Source organism: Hirundo rustica, chromosome 1 (assembly GCF_015227805.2).
Source record: "Hirundo rustica isolate bHirRus1 chromosome 1, bHirRus1.pri.v3, whole genome shotgun sequence".
Taxonomy (NCBI): domain Eukaryota; kingdom Metazoa; phylum Chordata; class Aves; order Passeriformes; family Hirundinidae; genus Hirundo; species Hirundo rustica.
Genome location: NC_053450.1, coordinates 83,764,654 through 83,789,569, shown reverse-complemented (window position 1 = coordinate 83,789,569; position 24,916 = coordinate 83,764,654). Strand labels below are relative to the sequence as shown.

The 24,916-nt window shown below is 42.5% G+C and overlaps 1 protein-coding gene across 1 annotated transcript in view; it reads right to left on the bottom strand.

Annotated features, from left to right (window-relative positions):
- Positions 1 to 24,916, bottom strand: part of CDH20 (cadherin 20) — a 119,996-nt gene that overhangs the window by 20,009 nt on the left and 75,071 nt on the right. The window contains exons 2-6 of the mRNA XM_040074577.2: positions 18,495 to 18,864; positions 11,547 to 11,841; positions 9,718 to 9,837; positions 6,438 to 6,605; positions 4,603 to 4,790 (exon numbers count right to left, since the gene is read on the bottom strand). Coding sequence (XP_039930511.1) covers positions 4,603 to 4,790; positions 6,438 to 6,605; positions 9,718 to 9,837; positions 11,547 to 11,841; positions 18,495 to 18,737 — 1,014 coding nt within the window. The 5' untranslated portion in view covers positions 18,738 to 18,864. The remainder of the gene's footprint in view (positions 1 to 4,602; positions 4,791 to 6,437; positions 6,606 to 9,717; positions 9,838 to 11,546; positions 11,842 to 18,494; positions 18,865 to 24,916) is intronic.

Here is a 24,916-nt window from a genome sequence, read left to right as displayed (position 1 = left end):
TTTCACCTCTTCCTTTCATTAAGTATCCTAAACATGGGTTCACCATCCAAGTATGATGAGTGCTAGGATTTGAATCTGCTCCCTGCCTAGAGAACAGTTTAATTTCAAAGCAGTTTAATTAAGAAGTATCCCTGATATCTTCCTGTGGGAACTCTTTCACTTCATTTGAAACGTGAAATATTAAGTACCCAAGTATTATTTGAAGCAGAGAGTAAGAATGGTCTCCTTTTCCCTTTTCCCTCTCCCCTTTTCTTTCCTTGCTGAAACAGTGGATAGAGGGGGCCAGCTTCCTCTGTTAGTAGTTACATAAATTTGATTTCCTGTCTAGATAAACTACTTATTTGATATACATGGATATAGAAGTAACTGATGCTGACACTGAACCTCACAATAAATAAATTTTTCATCTCCTTCCATCTTCTTTTCACAGATCCCTGAAGAAAATAAGTGTCTCCAAAACCTTCTTTGAACTGAATGAAAAACTGCACATTTGATGTGCTACTTACCAGTCTTGGTAAGAGATAACTGTGAGGATTTGACAAACCAGAATAACAGTATGGAAGGATCAGTCCAAAAAAACCACCTGTCACTAGATGAAGTACAGCTCACAGAGGATAGTCACACTTCTCAAGTTACAGTCAGAAATTGCAAGGAATTGCTCTGTGATTAGTCACAACCCTTTACTTGAACAAACTGGGGAGGTCTGATGCTGAAAACCAGCTCAGCTGAATTCCCTTAGCTTCCACTGATTCTGAGCAAGACCAACTTTGTACCAGGGAAGAAGTGGCTAATCTCAGAGTCACCCAGTGGGGGATACCCCTCTTTGCTATATGAAGAGTTTTCAAAAAGAGCGGCTTTATCTGGACGGAAGGATTTGAGCCTCACGTGTGGAATTACCACACAGAGAAGTGGTTCATTTAGACTGCAGTTAAGATGTCTGCTGGTTCCCATCCAGCCCCTTTGCTTCTTCTATTCAGCTCTTTCTATTTGAAGACCAACCTCCAGACTGACACATGGACATGGGCAGGAAAATAAAAGAGAAGGAGGATTCCAGAGCAACTGGAAGTCAAAGGTGCAAAGGTCATTACTGTGGCAGTAAAGTTCTCCTTTGCCAGTCATAACTCATTTCTTTCCTGCCGTGCTCAATGGGAAGCTGGCCAGTTCTGCAGCCGTGAGGTGTGTATTAGTGTAAGCAGCATCAGCAGAAGATTTCTGTGCTGAGGCATGGCAGCAGTGTATGCTATGGGCCTCAAAACACCCCCTGAATTCAATCAAGCCTTCAGTACTTCTCTGCTGCCACAACAGCTTCTTTCTTCAGAAGTGAAACATTGCAGCGACATATTGTCCTAGGTTACAAGTAAGATGTGCCCAAAGTATGTATTCTATCACCATCTTCATGGGCTGCTGAAACTAGGTTGGGCAGTGTTTCCCTTGCCCCCTCCCTCCAGACTATCTTCTGTTAATGGCCCATCAGTGCCCTGCTGCATGACTCATAGGTAACTCCCTCCAGGAGCTATCTCTGTTTAATGGGCAATCAAGGACCCATTGCAAGGCTCATAGAATGATATCAGCCCCTTGTGAGATGCTCTGCCCAGGGGGAGGAGCCAAGCATTCCCACCTGGATATAATCTGGGCCTTGGGACAGCACAGGCAACCTCACTAGATTCCTAGAGGACAAGAGCTACCAGACCTTTCTGCGGGAACACTGCTTCAACAAGACCACTTCATCTGGACTGCTACCACCACCACAGGGTATCTGGTTGTATTCTGACTCTGTCAGTGATCTTTTGTACTACTGAATTTATTTTATTTTACCTTTTTTTTTCCCCTCTCCTATTAATTTTTTTTTCTGACTTGGAGTCTCTTGCTGGTCTTGCTTTTCAAGCCAGAACACATATCAAAGCTCATGCTTTCACAGTAAGTTACCAGTACTGATGTCCTGCATAGGAATGTCTGACTAAAGACTGGCATTCTTGAAATGATAAAACTGAAATTCACTCAGCATTTAGTACACGAGAGTGAGGAATGAAGACTGGAATGGGAACTAGTTTCTTGTTCTGGGGACCTGATGGTCCAGTATAGCTGGAGATGATGTACAGTAAGTGAGGCAGTAAAAACTGTGCACTGTATGGCAGCAGCTACGAACAGGTGATCTGAAACTTGCTCCTGCTGCCTTTAGTTCCACCTGGTACATCACCGACTACTGCAGGCACAGCACTTGTCAGCAAGGGTTTGGTGAGGTCTACAAACATAATACCCCTGGCTGCAGAGTCATTATTGTCTACCAGTTGCATTTTTACGCACTGTAAAATTAGCAGTAAGGTATTCACAGGACCAAGTAACACTTATTGTCCATCTGGCAAGGAATGTGCAATGCAAAGGTGCCTAAGCATATACTGAGAAAGAAGCTATTATATTTAATTGTTTCCCACGTGAAGAAAACTGCATGAGAAACTCTGCATGTACACTAAAAAGCTAAATTATATAAAAAAAACAGTTAAATCACAGTCACACTTAACAGCCATAAAACCCCATTACATTATTAAAACTCATAATCAACTAGATCAAGTTAGAAAAATGAGAAAAATCAGACAAGTGTACTAGACCATCATAGGTTTGATGTTCCTGTTTGCCTTCATTGTCAAAGACGACCTTCCCTCCCATTTCTCTCCTGTGCTAATGCCTCAACACCACCCTCATCAGATTTGTCTCCCATGGGAGCATTCAAACCTCTTCCCAATGCTGGTCCCATGGGGAGGGCAGGCAAGTTTCCTTCTCCTGTGAACTTAACATGCTACAAAACAGAGCCAAGAGGAGAGGCAGCCCATGGAAAGCACTCCTTGTCCTCCTTCCGCCAGTGCTGCCACAAGCGCTGAGAGGTGGCACCATGCAGCGGGGAACTTAGCAAGACCCACTGTGAGAAAGTGATTGATCAGGCATTGTCAGGGGAGGAAGGCAGGACAGGACAGGGTAGTCTTGTGTGCTGTGCTGGCTGGGTAACCCACCACCCTGCCTTCCGTGGGCATTGCAAAAGGGAAGGAAGGGAGAAGAGGAAGGTAGGGTGAGCATCAGTCTCCCAGGCAGGGAGCTTGGAAGGAACTGTAAATCTTCAGGAGGTGCTCAACATTTTGTGGGATTAGTAGGCTGTGATAAGTAGTGACAACACCACAAGCAACAGTCTCGTCAGTAACTGTAAATTCTGGCGTTCTGATGGCCATGTTAGATGTGCTAATTATTTTCCTTGAGAAATCTGTCAAGAAAAATTAAAAGGAAAGTTTTGCTTACTTTTAGATAAGATTTCAATCTTGGTTTAGAAATTCTCTCTTCCCCCATTTTGATAACTTTCTATATCAACACCAGTTGATTTTTTTTGTTTTGTTTTGTTTTGTTTTGTTTCTTGCGTGGATTCAAAGGACAGCTTTCCCAGTGTTTGGCTATTGATAATCACAGCATTACATAAAGCTAGATACATACGTAAAATATTACAAATGTTTATGCACAGTAGGTAGATTGAGCAATATGTACCTGATGCTAGTACGTATCTGGTATGATTGATTCCATACATTTTATAACTCCTCTGGACATACATGAACATGTAGCAAAACTGTACTCCTAATCACAAAGGTCAAGCTTATTGACACATTTACTCCAAAGAAAGTATTTTCTTTCATTGATAAATGAGTGCAAAATTACATTAGAATTTGCATTCAACATCTATTTCATTCCAGAAGATATGCTTAACTTTAGGGACTAATATGCACACAAAAAGAGCCAGGGAAAGGTGACTATAAATACATGCTTAAATGCTTTGCTGCAGGACATAGAGGTTTGCAAGGTCAAAGCTCTCCCCTATATTGTTCCATTTTAGTGCACAATTTAATCCCAGGCCATTTAAATGGAAACTATACTTCCTTATTAGTACACTAGATATGCTTAGGCAGAAATATGGTTACAATTTCATAACCTAGAAACAGAGCTGAACTTCTAACATTTATGTAAGATTGTAGAATAAATATCCTATAGCAGGGAGCCTAAGCGAAATGCTCGATGGCTTCCTGCATAGCCTGTGGTACAGAGTACCAGCAGTTTCACAGCTGCCATTTTAGAGACACCTTCCTCTAGCCTAATTAGCATTTATGGATCTTCAAGCAGCAATTAAAAAAACCCCCAAAAAACAACACTGCCTGGGTTTTATTGGTTTATAAATAATTTCAAGGCATGCTCTATTATTGTTTGTGGAACACCGGAGTGAAAAATATGTACAGTTCAACTGCAAATATTGATTTAATTTCTTGCATTGTAAGATAATTAAGCTACAGAGAATATTTAAATAGATAAATAGGGAGTCAGAGCATTCCTTTGGTGAGAAAAGGCATGTTTATGCTAATGCTGTTCCCACTTTATAAAAATTGTTCCTAGGAATGCAGTCTGCTTTCATATTTTAGCAATAAATGTTAAAGAAGTTGTGTTTTACAGCTGGAAAGGGGCTACTGTCACATAATGGGAACCAAGTTACTGCAAGCGTAAGGGAATATTCCACACATAAAATATAACAAGGACTGTTAGCCATAAAAATTACTATAAAAAGGAAGATTTTTTTACCTTTCTCACAGTGATGATGCCAACTTGGTAATTAGGATCGGTGTTAATATCAAAGACATCCAGTCCATCTCCATCTACAAGGCTGTATTTCATCTCTGCATTAATGCCTTCATCCAGGTCTTTAGCAACCACACGGCCTACGGTGGAGCTGACGGGAGCAGACTCCAGCACGCTCATCTGATAATGCTCTGGCATAAGCAGCACAGAGGGAGAGAGGAGAAAAAACAGGCTGTGAAGAGGAACCAAAAAAACTGCAAAGCAATGCAGAGTGGATCAGGGAGGCCACAAGACTGCAGGGCCTGCAGAGAGTTTGTAGTACCTGTCCCAAAGCTGTGACGGTTGTGCGATTTCCTTTAAAAAGCCACAGCCCAGCTAAATTTCCTGGGCAAGTTTTATTTAGGTGTTTGTTATAGCAAGCAGGTTTCTTGAATGTTTTTTTTTTTTTAAAAAAAACCCCCAGCAATACACCTGAAGATAAGAACTTCAACTAGAAAAATAGGCCAATTAACACCAGTGTTGTTGCAGCCATGATATAAAGCAGGATATGGAGCAGATTTGATAGGACAGGCGTCTTTTTATTAGATCAGTTTGTACAGCAGGAATAAACATAAGCACCACAAATCCTTTCTCAAGTCCCTGCAAACTTCTTTTCAGCCCTGAAGAAAGGTCAGGAGCTTGCCTGTTTCTTTCAAATTTACCAGTTACTCTATTAAAATGAATTGCCTCTCCCTACCAATCAAGAGTTTTCTTAATCAGGAGTTTGATATCAGTTACAATTCATGCCACCTTCAAAACACATTTGGCACTGGTGTGCTCAAGAAGTTGCTCTAACAGAAGATGAAAAGTGGAAGTTGAGATTTCTTGCCGATCTAAGTGGAACACTTTGATTTAGCAGTGCAACATGCAGAAACAGATGAAGAGGAAACAGGAGAAGAAGAATACCAACAAAAAGAACTGCAAGAGTTTGCATTACTCAGCTAAATGAGAAAAACGTCAAAACCAAAATGGCTTGAGATTGATTTACACTGCTAAAAAAAAATCAGCTTTCTTTAAAAATCCCAAATTACATCCCTTGAAAGATTTAGTCCAATCAAAACTGAAAAGGTTCTTTCACATTTTTAATGGCAGCATGGAATTATGTAAATAAATGCCATAAATAAATCTTGTAAACCAAAGAGCAAAATATTGCAAATCTTGTTTTGAAGTTCACTTTTGTAAATATAAAGTAATGTTTCTGATTAGAGTGGAGTTGCCTATTTTTGCATCCATTAAGTCTGGCTGTTACATATCTTAGGGTTTAACAATATATTGCCAAGGTTTAGATGAACCTTTCCTGGAGGACAGCCTGTATGACAACCCACTCCCCACTGGCAGCACAGCTCCCAGACGCTCCCCTGCTGTGGCCTGCCTGGAGTGTTGAATGAATTATCTTTCAACTTCCAGCACCACCACATGTCCCTGATTTGAGAGACATCCTCTGGAGATAGGATGAAAAGACAATCAGAGCAGCAATTAGTAGCCAAAGGCAATGGCCATGAGCAGTCTAAACACGAAAGTTCTCCTTCCTGCCTTTTTCCGTAAATTAATTTCCCATCCTTTAAATAAAAAGAAAGTTGTTTTTGGTAATTTTGGAGGTAAGAAACTTTTTCTAAAAGGCAAGGAGTTGAATAATTCCTTTTGGCATTTTTCTGAGAGAGAGTTCCATATAGATTCTGAAATTCTGCCCACATCTAGTTGCCACTATCCTGAGTTTGAAAATGGCTGTCATGAGAGCAAACAGCAGACATAAAACTCAGCCACCCCTTTTTGCCTGTCGTGGCACCACGGGTACTCACTCTGTGGAAATCTGGGTGGATTGTCATTGACATCAGAGAGAGTGATGTTGACTGTGGTTGTTCCAGCTAATCCTCCCAGCTGTCCACCCATGTCCTTGGCCTGGATAATCACTTCGTAATATTCTTTTGCTTCTCGGTCCATGTTCATTAGAGCTGTTCTAATTAAGCCTGAGATTGAGGGTGGAAAGGCATTTGGGGAACAAAAGAAAATGGCAGTTAGAGAGCACATAAAGAGGGTGGAGGGCTCTTGCTCCTGTGTCCTGTTCCCTGTGCCAAGAGTGAGACCAGGCTCTGCACCGAGTCCCACCTTTCCTGGCAGAGTAAAACTCACCCGAGCGGAATCTAGGTTAACAGAAGGTGTGAATTTTAAACCAGTCAATTAAAATGCATCAGCTCTGGGACAGGCCGACTGCTCAAAATTAAAATGTGGCCTTCCAAGGAAAAGCTTTTTGGGAACAGTGCGCTACGTCGAATTAAGGCCCTGCTCAGGATGACTACCTCCCCACAAACCCTGGGAGTGACGCGCTTTGCTAAAGGATCCATCAGGACAAGTTTTCCAGAGCGCTCCTGAGCACGCAGTCCTAGAGGCCACCTGGCATGAGCCCGCGGGTTTTGCCCGTGTCCCTCGGGACCCAGGCTGGGGCTGCGAGCGCAGAACGTCAGGAGCCGCCCCGCTCCCCCGGACCGCCGGGCATCGGCCCTCGCCGCTTCCCTTCGGGTAACACTACTGCGAGAGGACGTGAGGTGGCAGCAACACTTCTCTTACGGAGGCTGCGAGCGCCGGCCCGGGCAGCGCTGCCGGTGCCGCGGGGCTGCCGGGCGCTCCCGCTGTCCCGGCGCAGCTCCGCGCCCCCCGGCCCTCCAGCCCCGCCAGCCCTCACGCCTCCAGCACCTCCATCCAGCAGCCGGCAGCGCAGCCCGGGGATGCGCTGCCATGGGATTATCCCTTGCTAGCCACGCGTTAGCGGTGGGGGCAAGCGTGTCAGCGCCAGGCACCATCCCGGTCACACGGTTCAACGCGCGGCACTTGCACATCAGCCCACTATTAACTTGATTGATCCGCAGTTAGGCTTTATTTTTAGCAGGAAGACAATGTATGCGTTTAATAAAAAAGCAGTAAAAAGATATTGCGTTGGCAATTATCACCGTGTGTGAAGGGAAGAAATAGTGACCGGTATGGAACAACGCGCTATTTTAATCTTCCCGCGTGGAGTCCCTCAAGAGTCCCATCCTGCAAAGCTGAGTGCCTCCTGTGAAGTGCTGTAGTTCCTCAGCTCCCATGGATATATAAATAAGATATGAAAACACTTAGCATTTTGGGAAGTATTTTCACCATATATGAACACTTTGTAGGGAATTTCCACTCTTGGCTTGACTTAAAAAAAAGACATCAGCGCCTAAACCCCAGGCTGTGCCATGCCTACCTTCGGGGTCTCTGGTGCCTAGAGGAGTGCTAGTCCAGGACACCAAGACTTAGAGCCAGATCAAGTACCCAGAGGTGCAGCAATTCAGAGCAGGGAGCATCTGATGCTGCTGCACACAGTCCATCAGCAATGAAATGCTAAGGATGGTGGAGAACATAAAACACATCCTTAGGGCTATAGGAAAGGCTATGGGAAAGGTTAAGATCCTCATGTCTTCCAAAAAAATGTACTGGAACAATTTCTTTCACTAAACTGAGTGAGGTTTGTGCTTTTAAGAAAACAGTAAAGAGCAGAGGTGATGTCCTTCCTTTTCTGTATCAGCTGGATGGTTTCTTAGGAAGTGGGAGAGTTCTTTTATCTTCTAGGGGAAGATGATTGTGGTGAGGCTGTAAAAGTGTTCTGGAAGAACACTCTGGAAGAGGAGGCTCTCAACTTTCCTTTGAAGTTGTGTTTTCACACAGACACTTGTTCAGCACCTGTGAGGACAGTGACAGAATAGGAATAGGAGCACACCTCTGGAACTAAGAGGCTGTGTTGGGAGGTAAATGGTAAGGACTCCAAATGCTACTAGAGGAGGACTGTACTGAAATCAGTCGTCCACTATTGGGTGTTTTAATCACTATCTATCAACACAATGGAGCTGTTTGTCACTTATGCTCTAGCTCTGTTTTAGAAGAACGTCAGGGCTGCAATTGCATTTTGTGAGCTGCCAAATCCCACAGGTGAGTTTGCACAGGGGAAGCTGATTACAGTCCTGTGCTTGTGATAAGGAAATGGCTTCTGGCTGACAACAGTGCTTACCCTAAATGGGAGCCCAACTGCTGACTGAGGCAGCTAAAGGCGGAGGAATCTCTGAGCCTGTCTAGAGATGCAGGTGTAAGTGACTGGGAAGTTAATCAGAGGAGAAAAACACCTTTTCTGGGTTAAATACCGATAAAGCACACGATTTTGGACTTAAGGGCCTATCTTCTGTGTAAGTTGCATTCTAGTGGTTAAATCTGTGCTGGGTCTGACCCTGAATCCTTTGCTTTCTTAGAAATAATTTGGTACTCAGCAGACCTATGATTACGCCCTTATTTGTCTGTGGTTGATACCTGATTACAAAAGGAGCATTAATAGTTTATTTATATTGTAAATATAAACAAAGCTGAGAAAATAACACGCCACATACAAGTTTGTCTTTGGCTAGAGCACCTACCCCATAAACTGCTAACTTTAGAAGTTTATTCAGTGTTTTTCCTCTGTTGTCCCCTAGGGCTCTGCAGTGACTATCGTCTAATGAGTTTCTCACCTTAGCACTATAGACGCCCTTTAGAAACTGTCAAAATCTGTCAGATTCCACCTTTGAATATAAACCTTGGATGTATAGAAAAAAGAGAGAGAGAATGCAAGTGAAACAGAGAGGGTGTCCTATAGATTAATGTAAAGTTATTAACAAGAGCACCCTTAGTTAAAACCACTCCGGATAACTGCATCCTTTAGCTTGCACTTTTCGGTCCTGGCTGGTTCATAGATTTTTTTTTTTTTTCCCCTAAACCTTTTTATCAAATAGATCTTTTGAAGCCATTTTTCAATGATAGAAGCCAGCCAGAGTATTTACAGCACCAAACCCATCCAGATGCTGAGTTGCAGAATATGGTCACTCAGAGGAATATATCACTGAAAAAAGCATGTTCTTCTTCTGGAGCTCACTGCCACAGCATTACTTTATCCCTTGCACAGTGCTGCTCTGTCTTGGCTTCAAGCCACAAAAACACATTTCTCCGATCACAGCTATGATGCACTGCCCTTTCTTTCTGCTTGCAACTTTTTCTTTTGGTTTTCACACCGACTCATTCCCTGATGAAATAACATACCTGTCCTAGAGTCCACAGAGAAATATGGTTGTCCTTGGAGAATACTGTATACGACTCTCGCGCTGTTCCCATAGGTTGGGTCATCAGCATCTGTCGCTGTCACCTGGATAACAGAGGTGCCTGACAAAAAAAAACCATCAAGGTAAGACCTTGTGGGATAAAGAGCTGGCAGGAAAAGTGCACAGTTCAAAGTAAATTGAGATGCCTAACAAGAGCTTTCCCACACCGAACTTTTTCACTTGACGCTCGTAGGTGCTTGTACTTATTGTTCATACTTGTAGCTCATTAGCACTAAAGGAATTAATAGGTATTAATTCATCATGCTTCTCTAAGAAGATATAAAAGAGCAAGTACTCTATGGACCACAGTTACAAAATTGCTGAACTAACAGTACTTTGTTATGGTTGGCAGAGAGACGGTAATTATATACTGCTTGTTTCTTCCCCCCTTGTCTTGATTTTAAATGCTATTAGGAGGCAGCTCAAGGAAGTTCCACAGCTCTGCTGACATAAATCACGAACAGTTGCAGCAAGCCCATCAATGCTGTAAGTTGACTGAGAGATGGAAATTGTACACAAACAGTGAGCATGAAGGGTTGTATCTCTGAGATAATCTCTCTGGGGAATGCAGTTTACATTGCGTGGCCTAGAGATTATACACTGCTGAAGTGCCTTTGCAACCCATACAGAGGCATATATATTTCTTTTTTCAATTGGTTTTCAAGGTCTGCTTCCTCTGAAGCTAGTAATGGCTTGCAGGTGATGTAATTTATCAAGAACAAGGAGAAGGTGAGGCACAACTGAAATATGTGTGGGTTTTGACTCCTTAAAATGTCAGACAATGCCTTTATGAATGTATCCAGCCTTCTACATAATGTTTTGTGTTACAAACAAATCTGATGTTACTAGATAAGCACTTGAAGTTAAATCTGAATTCAAGCTAGCCATTACCATTAAGAAACATTATTTCTGACTGGAATTTCTGTATTTGATGCCTCTCTCTAGCTTTATGCCAACATAATATTGAAGAATGAGAAGTTGAAGCGTATCTGTAACTTCAGGACATGAAATTTGTATGGCATTATTATCTCTGCAGAGATATCACAAAGCCATAAGCAATAAGCAAATAAAGACAACTCAAAAAGAAAGAAAAAAACTTCAGAAAAACTGTATTTTATGTGATTATTTGATTTCTTATATGGAAATTATTTCTCCTGACTTGTGTCAGGATAGGAAGATAGGAAGGCTGCTGTTTGTCTTCTGCATTGCAGTAACAGGAGTGTCTTCAACACGATCCCATTTTGTAGAAGTAGAGGGCAAATAGTACCAGAATCTCAGGATTCACTGAACTTTGTTTAGTGCAGGCTTACATGAATTAGAAGGAGCTAATGATTGCTTTCACATCTCCATGTTTTCAAGGGCTCCTGGACAGTAGCTGAGCTCTCAGTATGAACTTGATTAGGTTGCTAGACTGTGTCATTTTTGGGATGGTAATGGCTGTCTAATGGACGTTATTATTTCTACCATCTGATGTCAGAGGAGAAGCAGAATATCACTACAAATCGTCTAAACCTGACAGGTTTGAATCGCACGTGTTTTCAGGTCTCAGGCTTCCCTTGGCACGTCTTCTTTCAGAGGAGCTGATGCTTGTTGTAAATAAAGCCTGTTGTCTCTTTTCTACAGCAAGCAGACACTCCAGGATAAGCTCCTCTGTCCTACAGCTCCTGCACAAGGGGCAGAAGCTGAGGTTGAGGAGTCAGGGAATTTGTGTTTTGGTGACCATCTCCAATTTGCTTATAAGGAAAAGAAACTCCAGAAAATCTGTCTTACCCACAGGTGACATTTCTGGAACAGAGGCTACATAAGGTCCATCCAGGAACTTGGGTTCATTGTCATTGATGTCTTGGATTTTGATGATAAACTCTGACTCTGGTTCCATCGGCCGGCCCGTTCGCCTGTCCAGAGCCTGCGCTCTGAGGGTGTACTGTGACCTCTCCTCCCGGTCCAGCCGCTGAATGGCGTGAATGTCCCCTGTCGTATCATCAATTGTGAACACAATGCCAGCTCCTTCTCCTGAGAGGATGTATTTGATGGAACCATCTCCCCTGTCCATGTCAGAGTGGAGCTGTGGAGAGGAACAGGATTCAATTAGACTGTGAGCTGGGTAAGCAGATGCTGAGAAACACTGAGCACGTGATCATCCCGAGCATTCTGGTCCCACTGTTGGGACTCACAAGCTGGTTTTAATGAACTCGCTTTGCTGAAACAGGCAAATAGTAAAGTCTGTATTGCACAGTTGCAATTAAAAACCCTCTCCAGTCTTCCTGTTTGTGCACCCACAGCTGTGCCAAAAGAAAAGGCAGAGGCACCCAAACAGGAACCGGCTCTGCGCCTTTTTGGAATCCTACTCAACACAGTAATTTCTTTTGCCTTGTTGCAATGGCCACTGAGAAGATTTGGGATAAAGCGAGTCAGTAAAGCTGCGGACTGCTTGCTCACATGGCTTAAGAGGTGTCAAATACTCCAGGGATAGCATAAGGTGGGGGAAATAAGGCAATTCTGTTTGGGATTAAGGGAAAAGCAGAATGGGAGAGCTACCCAGTAAGTGTTATGATTCAGAAATATTTTAAAATTTTTTCTATTAAATTTTAGTAATAAAATTAGTCTCGATCCTTACATCTTCAGGAAGGAATATTGTCAAACTGTAAGTAAGGAAAGCAGCAAGAAACAGTTGCTTATGCCCATGGCAGGCTTTAGAAATGAGAACCATCCCAGATTTTCTAGGAAATTAGCAAACGGATTTATTGCATGACTGCTAATTAGTTCTGAGCAGCCACAGATAGCTGTGAATGCAACAGAACAGAGCCAGAGTAAATGCAGTTTACTTAATTATAATCTAAAACAGGGAAACAAATCATTCTGGGGACTACATTCTGTTAAACACCTGGTTCCCATGAAATACTGGAATGACTATCAAAAGCAATCAAATAGCTTAATTTCACTCACACTATGAAAATCCACAATGGTATGCTCATACTTCCGTGCTTTTGAGGAACACAGCATAAAGACCAATGGCAGAGCATAAACTGCCCAGTGGCAGTATTCATTCAGTACCAAAAGACAAGAAGGCAACAGACTTGAGGTGCCATAATCAAAATGGTTCAGATGTGAATATTGTTTTCCAGTGTGAATATCATTGTGGGAGATGAATAAAGGATAAATAATAATTAAAAACAAAAAACAAACAAACAAAAAAAAACCAACAAAAAAAACCCACAGTGCAAGTGGGCTGGATTCAATTAAGCACATTTTAAAATGCATATATGAGCAAATAATCTCAGAAATATGGTCTGAATTAGGTGTGTGTTTAATGCTTTGATGAGCTTAAAGGACATACGGGAGTAATCTTGGAGGATGGCGCCAAACATCCTCCAAGGTAAATATTTGTACTGGAAAGAAAAATCTTAGACTAATAAATTGAATATATGAACAGAGGACTTGAAAAAAGAATCCAAACAGAAATGGATAATTTGTGTCAAAAAGCAGAAGTCAAACTTCATACAATTGATTACAGACTATTCTCTCAAGAAAGAAAAAAATCTCATCTCTGAGCTGTTTAAGAACAATAAAGAGCATATACAATACCTTATTACATAGGAAAAATTTAATAGGAATGTGGACAAAATGTCTTACCTGACCTAAACATTTCTTGAGCCAGTGAAACAGCTCCTCAGCTGTTTTAGGGCACACAATCCTGGTGACTGGGGAGCGGAAAGACCTCTTCCCCCAGTGAAGGGTCTGGTTGGGAGATGCTCCTTCCCTGAAGGGTGTTTCCCTTGCTTGCCGCTCAGGTAGGTCACATGACCTATGCAAAACTTGGACCCACTCCTGATATTAGGGCAAGAGTGCTGGCTCAGTGCCAGCTGAGGTGGGATCCCGTGGTTTGGTTTTCCATGGCATATCCCAGCCTGCAGACAGGTCTGTATGGAGGTGGCCCATGGACTCCAAGTGAGCATTAAGGGCAGCAGCACTGCAGTGTGGTTGCAAGAGCTGAAGGTGCAGGCTGTGACAATGGCTGTGCCAGGCCATTGTATTTCACTGGTATTTCACTTTGCCAACCTCCCTGCAGTGGCTACTGTGTCTGAGAAACATTGATGTTTTGGAGAAAAGCTGGCAGCTCTCAGGTGATGTATTAACTGCACAGTGGAAGAACAAGCCCAGAAAAATTTGGCAGTGGTAAACAGTTAAATTTAGATGGCTGCCATGTGTATTAATTCACATGCAGGCACCAGGACTGCAAACTGGCGTATCTTCAGGAAACACCATCTTGTGATTAATTTAAAGATAGACAGTGGTTGTCATTACTTACCCTAAATATCCATAACTCAGAGATTATCTCTGTAGGAGCTAGTAAACAAGATACTTCCAGAAGGAGGACACTATTATAACTTTTCAAATTGATTCAGAACCACTAAGCTACATCTTGGGCATTTGTTTTAGTGCATTAGTGCACCAGTGAAAGACTGCAGCTGCTGAGACAGATACAGATGTTAGACCTGACTGGGGAATTAGAGCGGGGCCTGATGGAAGAAAACGTGTTTTGGAACACCAACAAGTCCTCATTAAGTAAGAAAAAGAAAAAAAAAAAAAAAGGGAAAGAAGAAGTCAAAGTCAAATTCAAAGTCAAAAGGCAAAAATGAAATAGAAAAGAAAGAGAAAAATGAAAAAGAAACAAAAAACAAGGAAAAAAAGAAAATGGAAAAAGGAAAAAGGAACAGGAACAGGAACTGGAAAAGAAAAAGTAGAAGATAAAGGGGAAAAGAAGGAAAAGAGAAAGAAAAAGAGAAAGAGAAAGAAAAAAAGAAGAAGAAGAAGAAAAAGAAAAAGAAAAAGAAAAAGAAAAAGAAAAAGAAAAAGAAAAAGAAAAAGAAAAAGAAAAAGAAAAAGAAAAAGAAGAAGCATTTTTTGAAATAGCAGTGGATGCTAAGGAATTTTCAGAATACTTAGAACCAAAAGATGAATCAAACTCATGGGTTAAATTACACCTTCTGTCCAAAGCCCTATTTGGAATAAATGTAGTTGTGAAGGGAGCAAACAAGGAATGAACATGGCATGCTATTAAGAATTTGGGAGTACAAGAGGATCTCTGTCTAACTGTGATTTGTTAGAAACATTGGGTCTCAACCAAGGCTAGGCAGTAAGAAATGCTAGTAGCACTTTTGCAGCTTCTTGTATAACCTGCTCTTTCTAGACAAAGCAAAAAAATAAAAAAGAAGTGTATAAAAGACGTAACACTGCCAGACTGCAATAAATCTGAAAGGATTTGGTGTCTGTAGGGACTGAAGCTCACACCAAACCCAATATCAGGATGTGTAATCTGGAGTGTAAAAGTCACCGTGTTGGAAAGGTGATCGAGTTTTAAGTTGGCTCTGTTTTATGGGTGGTGCAATAACTTGCGCTGCCATGTGGTTGATACAGAGTAGGAAGAATTAATTTGTGCTTTCTCCTCCATATTAAGCAATGGGTTATTGGAGGAATAAAGCTGATAACTCCTGAGAAATTTTTAAAATTTTTAACCTGCATTGCTTCTTTTGATGAGAATAGTACAAAAAAAGATTAAGGATGTTACATATGCATTGGAATGACACACTTCCTGGCAAAGGGCATGTGGAAGAGAGTAGTGCTGCAGTGAGCAGCTCAGGGGAGAACACACACAGCTCTGCTAACCCAGTCTATGGCTCCATCCTTGATGTGCTCCTCCCTTCTCTGCTTCCAGGGAGGTAGCACCTGCAGGGGATTTTTGTAAGGATGATGCTTAAAGTGAGTGTGGTTGATGTACATTGATAGTCTGTGGAGAGGTTGCATTTTATTCATTTATTCAGCTGCTGTGATTCAAATGCTTCTTTGAAACAGGGTTAGGGAGTCTCCAACATGGCAAAACGGTGAAGTGTGTCCCCGGTTCAATTACTGACACAGTGTAGGCTGCTCACTGAATGTGGAAAATACCTGCTGTAGCAAATGAAGGGGCTTTGGTTCCCCTGGTTCATCCTATTAACCAATAATGGCCACCTCCAGGAAAACTGAAGCCTTGTATTTATCTGTGACAGGACCAGGAACCCTCTGAAGCTGAACTACTTTAAATCACTATCATGAGCACTGGAGAAAAGCAAAAATTGTACTGGCTTCACATCAAGAAGTTTCTTTCATTTCCCTGTCCAGAACATACTTCGCACCTTTCCTTAACAGTTGTCTGAGAAAGCAGCCTCGGAAATCGTATTAGGCAAGCCTGGACCGATGGTTCAAGTCAGGGTGCCTTACTGGTTGCTCCAGTCATACACAACCACCCGGAACCAGCCGTACAACCGGCTCTGTGTTGCATTCTTTCTCCTTCTGACAGGGGCTTGGAGAGAGCAGATGGATAAAAGCACGGCCTGGCTATGAGGGTGTTTCAGGATGTTGTAGCGGTATCAGTTAGAAGAGGCCCCGCCTGGCCTGGCACAGGACCCAGGGCTGTTTTGGAGGGCTGGTGTGAGCAGCCAGCAGCAGACTGAAAGCCCTGCTGCACCTCCACCCCACTCTGTGCAAGCCTTTACAGAGCTATTTTTGAGTCAGCATAGCGTGACTTGGGCTGAAAAATTTCTGGCCTGCCAGAACAATTCATTCACCCCACAGTCTATTCCCTGCTGACCACTTTCCTAAGGATCCCTAAGACTCAGGCAGCACAAATGCAGGCGGGCGATGAACTGTGGGAGGTCGCTGCCTCTTCGGAGCACCAGTGCCTCCGGCTGGGTGAGGCGAGGGGAAGCCATTCCCTCAGAGCGCCCCACAGCCCTCATCCCAGCGCTCGGCTGGCAGCTCCGCACCCGGATCGGGGATGGGAGATGATGGAACGTGCGAGCCCCAGGGGCCCCCAGGGCTACACGGAGCACTGCTGAGTCAGGAGGCCTTCCGAGGGATCCAGCCCGTCAGCGCAGCAGTGCGTGGGACTAATTGGCCCTCGTGTTAACCATGGGAGCTAATTAGCCCTTGTGCACCCCGGTGCGGGCACAGCCAGGGCCCAGGCAGCCTTGGAGAAGCTCCCTGATGGCGGCTTGGGGTTCAGAGTGATGGGCACAGGCCTTGAGGAGCCATCTTGGTGTCCTTGCCTTGGGCAAAGCTGGGCGGTGGCAAGCTCAGCAGTGCTGCCGACTGTGCCAAATGTGTGCGCTCCTAATGGCACTGTCAGGTCTAAAAGATGAGCTGGTTTCTCCTCGCACTTGTTTTACCTAAGATTCCGCTCACAAGTGGAAGCCTGGAGTCATTTCAGACGTAACTGAGAATGTGAAATAGTAAGTCTGGCCCTTGTTCTGAAGCTGGGAATTGCCTGAAAACAAATATTAATTTCTTTAACGAATAGAGATATCAAGAGCTGAAAAGCTAGGTGCACAGATGAATGAAGACTAATGAGGTCTCATCTGGAGGCAATCACAAGTAATGCCATTCCTGTGGGAGGAAGGAGAGCACATCTTGCTGTCAGTCATGCAGGGATAAATCAGGAGGAGGTCTTCTGAAGCCCGTGGATTCATTTTGATTTATACTGGTGTGACTGAGAGCACAGTTTAGCTCTATGGGGCTGTAGAATGATAAATATGTTTCCAAACTGGGCCTCTGGATATGTAATATTTTTTTTTTCCTGCAGATGGATAGCTTGGAAGGAAAAAGGGAGCCTATATTTTCTGTCATCCTTTCTAAGTTACTTTTCTTATATACCTCTGTGTAGTCTCCACTTGTTGTAGCTGTATCTGATACTCTAGGCATGTAAAATCTTGATTGTATTGTTCAAACACTTAAGCACATTAACTCTCTCCACATTTTTGTCCAGATTTGTCACCTTGGTGTAAAATAGAAGCAAACTTGATGCTGACCATAAAACTTTGAATAAGAGGGTCAATACAGGGACAGCAATTCAGGGTCTTTAAAAACAAAAGAAAGGATGGTTATAGTGAAACAGATTGTGACAACAGACGTTACTGGTCTGATTTCCATCAGCTTCTTCCTCAAGGAGACACAGAAAAGTAAATGCAAAATATTGCCAAGTATAGGTATAGGATGATCTCAGGAATACATTTTACACATATCTGTACTGATGGGTAGGTTCTTGGGGTGTAAGCGATCCAAAAATGGGGCCCTTCATAGTTGGATTTAATGAGGTGTCCTTCTACCCATCTGGGGGATGGGCCTGGGAAATCTGGGGGAACTTCTCTGTAGTCCACAGTAACCTGCAGTCAAGAATACAGTAAGCCAGAAGATACTCTGACCCTGAAGATTTGCAGAAAACAAAAACTGAAATGTCAAATTTCAAGGCAAACTGGCTATTTAATTTGATTTTGAATTGCAGCTTCTAGCTGACTTGATCATGGACAGAAGCATGATCACAAATTCTTCCTTTCTTTGCTAATCCTTATATGTCAATATAACCTTGCTTTGCCTTGACATTATAGGAGTCCCTGGAAAGACTGCTGCAGATTTTCTAACACTGCCTCAAATTGCAGATGATGATTGATGCAGCGAATCTCTTTGAAATAGCAAATATATTGACAGCCCCTTGAAACAGAGATTCTTCCCAAACAAAGGTGACATGGGGAAAAAGCTCTTGGAAGCAGAAGCGAAATTAACGCGGATGAAGTCACTGCCAGAAAAACTGCAAAATCATTCAAGGTAACATCCCGTGTTTCACCACAATCTGCAGATACACAGATGGATGCACTCTTACAGACATCCTCCTGCTGTGGGTCTTACCTTCCCAACGTAGAGAGGGTCAGTTCCTGTGTATTCCTCCAGAACAAAAAACTGGTTCCACACCCAGCTCCTCTTCATACGCTGATGCAGCTTGTCTGACAGGTTGTCTTCCTGCCCTTCGGTGAGGGGCCTGGCACTTCCTGACAGCACCGTTGTGGTAAGGTCCATCAGTCCCCAAAAATACAAGGAGACACCAAGTCCAAACAAGTTCTTTGCATTGCTCATTCTACCTGAAGTCCACATCCGTATGCTAGGACTGACTTAAAAGTCCAAACACAGTAACTTGTGTCCCTTGAAAAAAAAAAGTAGGTCCTCTGTGTAGTCCTTTGAAATGTCCAGGTGCGATCCTGGTTCTCAGAAATGCAGTATCCTGTAAAGTTAAAGGATATTCATAAGAGGATGCCTTTTTCCTCAAGGCAAATGAATTTTCTCAATAGGCAAATATGCTATAAAGTATTTAATCTTCTATATAAAAATGTAAGATCAGGGTGCACACCTTTTGAAAACAGAAATAATATTACCATATAAACTGCAGAGCCTCAGGTAGAGTAACATCAGGGTTTAGTCAATAAGCGTGAGTTCTCTACTTTGCTAATTTAGCTGTAGGGTTGCTTTATGATATTGATTGGCATGAGTTAAGCGCATACTCTTTAGAAATATTTATGACCAGAAGTCCTTAGAGAATATTTAAAACCAGCTCACTCTGGAAAATTATGATAGCTGGAGAACAATATTTGGCAACCATCTCTCTGCTTGGAAACTATGCCATTGTCATTACACACACGTCCATGCATGTCTACATAAATACAGATATTATTGCTATATTGCAAACCTTGAGTATAATTTCTGGAAGCTCCAAGTTATTTCTGGTTTTGATTATTCTTTCAGTCTCTCTGTTGCTTGAATTCAGGTTTCACACTCTGTTGCCTCCTCTCTGAGGAGCTGATTACTTCTACAAATGCAACATTTCTAGATTTTGAATCGTCAGTTAATCATTTTATAACCCACAAAATGTTTCACGCTGCTGATGGCCACACACTGTATGTCCAAGGAAGTCATGCTACACATTTTTTTCTTTCACAGTCCTTAAAGACTTGTTTAGGCAAAGGAATGCCGACCTCTATCAAAGGACACTTTCTCATCAGTCTAGGATCTTTTCTTATCATGAAGTCAGTTTAGTTGGTGACCTCACTCCAGGCTATGGATTATAGCAAACCTTTCCTTCACCATTTTGCTGAACTTAATGATCTAGTGCTGCACGCAAGTTACTCTGTCAAAACACTCCATACATCCTCTGTTGGTCCAGTATTTTTGATGTTCCTTTAAAGTACAGTTACTTTTTCATGACAAACAGACTAATTAGGAAAGGCACATGGAGCTCTGAGACTTAAGCCAGTAGTTCACGGTTCCTTTTACTGCTGTTATACACTTAGGTGTTTAGGCTTAATTAATTATTTTATCTGGTGGAAATACATGTAGCAGGAGATGTCTGTCAAATATTTACATCTAAAATCCTTGAAAGATTTCAAAATAATAAAAAAGTATTTTAGACAGTTGCATGACTTTAAAGTAAAGACTGAGACAATGCAATGTTTTTAACAGAGAAGAAGAGTGTGGTTGTGAATTCCCCAGCATGAAGGCTGGTACAACTGGAGAGCTGGAAAACACATAGAAATCTACTGAAACAGAAATTAAAAAAATAATCTGAAAGTTGGCTGAATCTGAAAATGGCAGTGTAAGTCTGGAAGTGATGTCCACAGGGGAAGTAGAGACAAACTGACCATCTAAGATGAATTTCTACAAAAAACAATGTTTCCAAGTATAAAGTCCAGAAGAAGCATGACCACAGAGTGCTGCTAGCTTATAGAGTTGTGAAGTTTAGTAAGCTAATGGGTCCTTTACCTTAAAAAAATTTACAACCTAAGCCTGAATAGATAAAACAAAGAAAGTCAAAACTATAAGCACAGAACATGGTAAAACTAAACAGAGCAATGTCCAGAACTGCTGGTTGTTTAGACACTGGCTACATCATATGTTAGGGTTTATCGTCTGCAAAGCTAAAGAATGGGGGTTTACCTAGGCAGTACAAGCCCATAAGGACCACATTAATCTCTGAGTGTCTGTCACTTCATGAAGAAGTTGGAAGCTTTGTGAGAGGCAGGGACGTGGCTCACAGTCCCTGCTGGATGCCCACAGCCAAAGAAATCTAAGAACTATGTGTGCAGGGCTTGCTCTGCCTTTGTTCCAACCCTCCAATACACCTGTACACTGGGGAAAGAAGGCTGAAGCCCCCTGCACATAAGTATACCCACCATGCTCTTGGCATCTTCTAAAGAATAAGTTATTCTCAGCGAAGTCAGGGGGACACTATTTGCGACCCATTTTGCTTATGAGTAAATGTGGAGAAGAGCTTCCCACCATCCCCCAATATAATTAGAAGGAATACAACACTGCCTCTGCCCTGCAATGGCAAGAGAAACTGGGGGCAGGCTATGATCCAGCAACTAAGGTCTTACCTGGAGTTTTTGCTTTAAGAAATTCCATCTATTCTTCTATACTGTGTATAGAAGTGGAAAAGATTGGTTTTTTTTCTTTGTTAATAGCAGAATTTCTGGTTTCTCATGCCTTTCCAAAACTATGACCAAGTGGGCTCAAACTCATTGCATTTTACTCCTTGCCCAAGGGCAAATTGATACCATTAATAACAATGTTTAGTCCACAATGGCTCCTCTCTATGACTGAAGGGGAATGACATTTTTTTTCTGTCACAGGTCCTCAGCGGGTGTCAAAGGGGTGAAAAAGACCTCTGTTAACTCCTGGGCTGAGGTGCTGCTGATCTGTCTGGGTCTCTTTTCCCACAGTGTCACCACCCGAGGTGTGCACTCTTGGCTTCTGCATCTGCAAGACCTGCAGGCCAAGGAACACGTTTCTCAGCAGTGTGAAAAGGCACTCACATACATTTAGGGTTTGAACTGTGTGGTAGCACAAGTGGTGGCTGAGCTACAGTTAAGGCCATGGATGACTGAGTCTCTCAGAGGACTCAGGCAGACGGCTTCTTCACCGGATGAGCGTGATGGGTGAGTACAGGATCATTTCAGCTGTAGGCACAACACTTGGTTAGGATAAGAGACAGACACTTGGGGTGTATTAGCTTGGTGGGATCTCTGGACTTAGATGGTCCACAGTGGTTTTTGCCACAGACGGATGGCTCAGGCTTGGAGGCAGAGTCTGTTCCTCGCAGGGATTCAGGGGGACCCATCACACAGGAAGGGTTACTTGGCATTACTGAGTGAGGCAGAACTGAACTTTTAACGTTCCCTTAATGCAAATTGTTTCTTGGAGCCCTTCAAAATGCATTCTTAAGGAGATCTGCAAAGATGGAATTGATGAGCCTCTGCTTGCCATATGAAATATATTACAGAAACACATTTCATGACTCAGCATGGAGATATGCAAAGAATTTGAAAGCAGTAAAAAGAGAGAAATCTTGTTTTCCTTGCTGAGACACAAAAATTATTGAGCCTGGGAAAAGTACATGACCAAAATCTATGAGATTTCTGCATAGGGTGCTTTATTTTTCAAGAATAACTTAAATGTTTCATTTTGTTTCTCACGGTTGTCTACTCCACTGTAAAACATTTAGGTATATCTGTGCAGTCTATATACCCAACCCAAAGTGAATGCCTTTCTTGCCCCTACTTCTGTGATAAATGTTTGATTATCAGCTCAGTTGTTTAGGTTACTTTCTTTTTCTCGCCTTGCAAACATTGCTGAAAATCCTTTTTCTTGTCAGTCAGCAGTTACAAATATGACTTTTGGCTTCATAAAGACCCATGAAGATCCGATTGATCTTTGTGTTACTTGTGCTCTATACATGGTACAGAGGACCTACCTATTTGTTCTACACAAAAAAGAGTCTGACAATGAAAATATTCTTTTTTTAGCCCATACTGCAAATTAAAGTAGGCATATTCCAAGTGTGAACTACTCTTCATGCTCCAATTCTACAGATATTCCACACCCCCCGCCACCCCTGCATATATTTGTTCTGTAATTAAGTAATTCTTAATTGAATAGCTAATTCTGGGCAAAGATGAAAAGGAAAATGAAATAACTGCCAGAACCGACTTCTGGCATTTCTTGCAAGTGACCCATTTATCTTGTTAATTCTGAAGAGAACAACGCTTCCAACAAAAGGATAAAAACATTAATAGTTTGGATGACCATGTGGGCACCCAGAGAGTTCCACTGGGATTGAAATGTATTGTGCTCAATACATATTTACATAAATGCCAAGGATTTTATAGTCAAAAAGCTCAGACTTGAAAAGCTTTACTGACACGCTTACTGTACTCATCACAATGAGCAAGTGGTTTCCCAGAAACTCAGTGGACTATTTACATTCATAAAATTAATTACATGCTTATATCTTTTATGCCTGGTCCTTGCAATGGATTTTGCTGCATGGATTCAGCACTCTTGTAGAAGACCACAGACCTTAGTGCGACCCATGCAGACACGTTGCTTGAGCAGAGGCAATTCATTTGGAGGGGATGTATTACACTGAGAAAGTGAGGAAGAGAGGCAACCAGTTTTAAACTGCCCCTTCCATTTCCTCTGTACATGGATACACAAATACATACGATACTCCTTAAGTAAATGTTTCAAATACGTTACGTTTCTTAGCAGCACATACGCTGCACTAGGAATACGCTAAGGAAAAGGATTTCTGTGTTTAATGACACATTTAAAGATTTTTCCCCTCAGTATTTTTAAAAAGAAACTAAACAAATTGATAATGACCACAGTAAGAAGAAATTAAATTTGACTGAAAAGAATTCTCCAAATGAGCTTTTTACATTGTTCCTTCTATTTCTCAATTTTGATATTTTAAACCAAGGTGGAGGTGGGAGTACTCTGCAGTTTTTTACCCACCATGAAATGGATTATTCTTTTATGTTTTCACAGTTTAGTTCTTAAGGTTCCTGTACCCTCATTTGCTTGCTGCTTTGACATGAGACACCTTTGCAATAAGCCCAGAGGAGCACCAGTCAGTGAAGCAGCTGTAGGCTGTATTCTGCACCAGACACACCACCACAATGGGTGTTAAAACCACCTATGGAGGCTCTGCTGATCCTGCAACTAAAATTTCTTAAGAAATTAATGCCATACTTGTCTCCTTTTCGGCCCTAGTGAGGTTGTATCTTGGAGTGCTGTTTCCAGTTCTGGGCTCCACAGTACAAAAGAAACATGGCGCTCTGAAGCAGGTCCAGTGGGGGACAATTAAGGTGCTCAAGGGACTAGAGCATCTCCTTACAAGGAAAGGCTGAGGGAGCTGGGCCTGCTCAGTCTCAAGAAGGACTGAGAATGGGCCTCATCAATGTCTGTAGATATCTGAACAGAGTTGCCAAGAGAATGGATCCAGGTTCTGCTCAGTGATGTCATGCAACAGGACAGGAGGCAATGGGCAGAAACTGATGCACAGGGAATTCCACCTAAACATGAGGAGGAACGTGTTTACTGTGCAGAAGAACTGAGCACTGGAACAGATTTCCCAGAGAAGTTGTGGAGTCTCCCTCACTTGAGATATGCAAGAAATGTCTGGTTGCAGTCCTGTGCCACGCATTCTACGATGACCCTGCTGGAGCAGTGAGATTGGACCAGATGACCCACTTGTGGTCCCTTCTGACCTGATCCATTCTATGATTCTGTGATTTTAGAAATCCTAATGCTTGCAGTACCTAAGTTAATTATCTCTAAACAGGATGCATAATTATAGTCCTAAATATTTCTGCGCTACTTCCAAGACTTCATATGTTTTATCTCTTGCCCAGGACAGTTCTACTGTGTTGTTGTGTATTATTTGGGTTTATATTGTATTTCATTTTATATTGGGTTTTGTAATGGTTTCTTCTGTACTCCCCTGTTCCCCTGGAAAATGTATCATCCCTAGGTTTGTCCCTGCTCCTTTTCTCTGCCCATTCTCCCACACTGGAATGTAAGCCAACTCTGTTCCAGTCCCACCTTATCCCTGATTGGGTAGTGGCTTGTCCCCGCCTCTAGCCCCTTCCCCCTGGATAAAAACTAGGAAAAGCACGTGGAAAAGCATTTTGGCTGGGGGACAGGGACTGGGTTCCTGACCGAGGCAGGGGCAGGACCACAGGAGAAAGACTGAATAAAGCCCTGATTCCCCCCTCCCCGCCCCCGGTTAAAGTGCAGACTCTTTCCTTTTGCCATTGGCAGGCACCTGCTCTCTCTAAAGGAAAAGGTTCACAGCCGCTCTGGGATCTCTAGGGCCCTGAAGAAAAATCCTTCCAGCTGTGGTTTGTCTCTCAAGCTAGCTGAGGCAAAATGGAGCTGGGGCTCAGAGAGACAGAGAGAGAGAGAGAGAGAGAGAGAGAGAGAGAGAGAGAGAGAGAAAG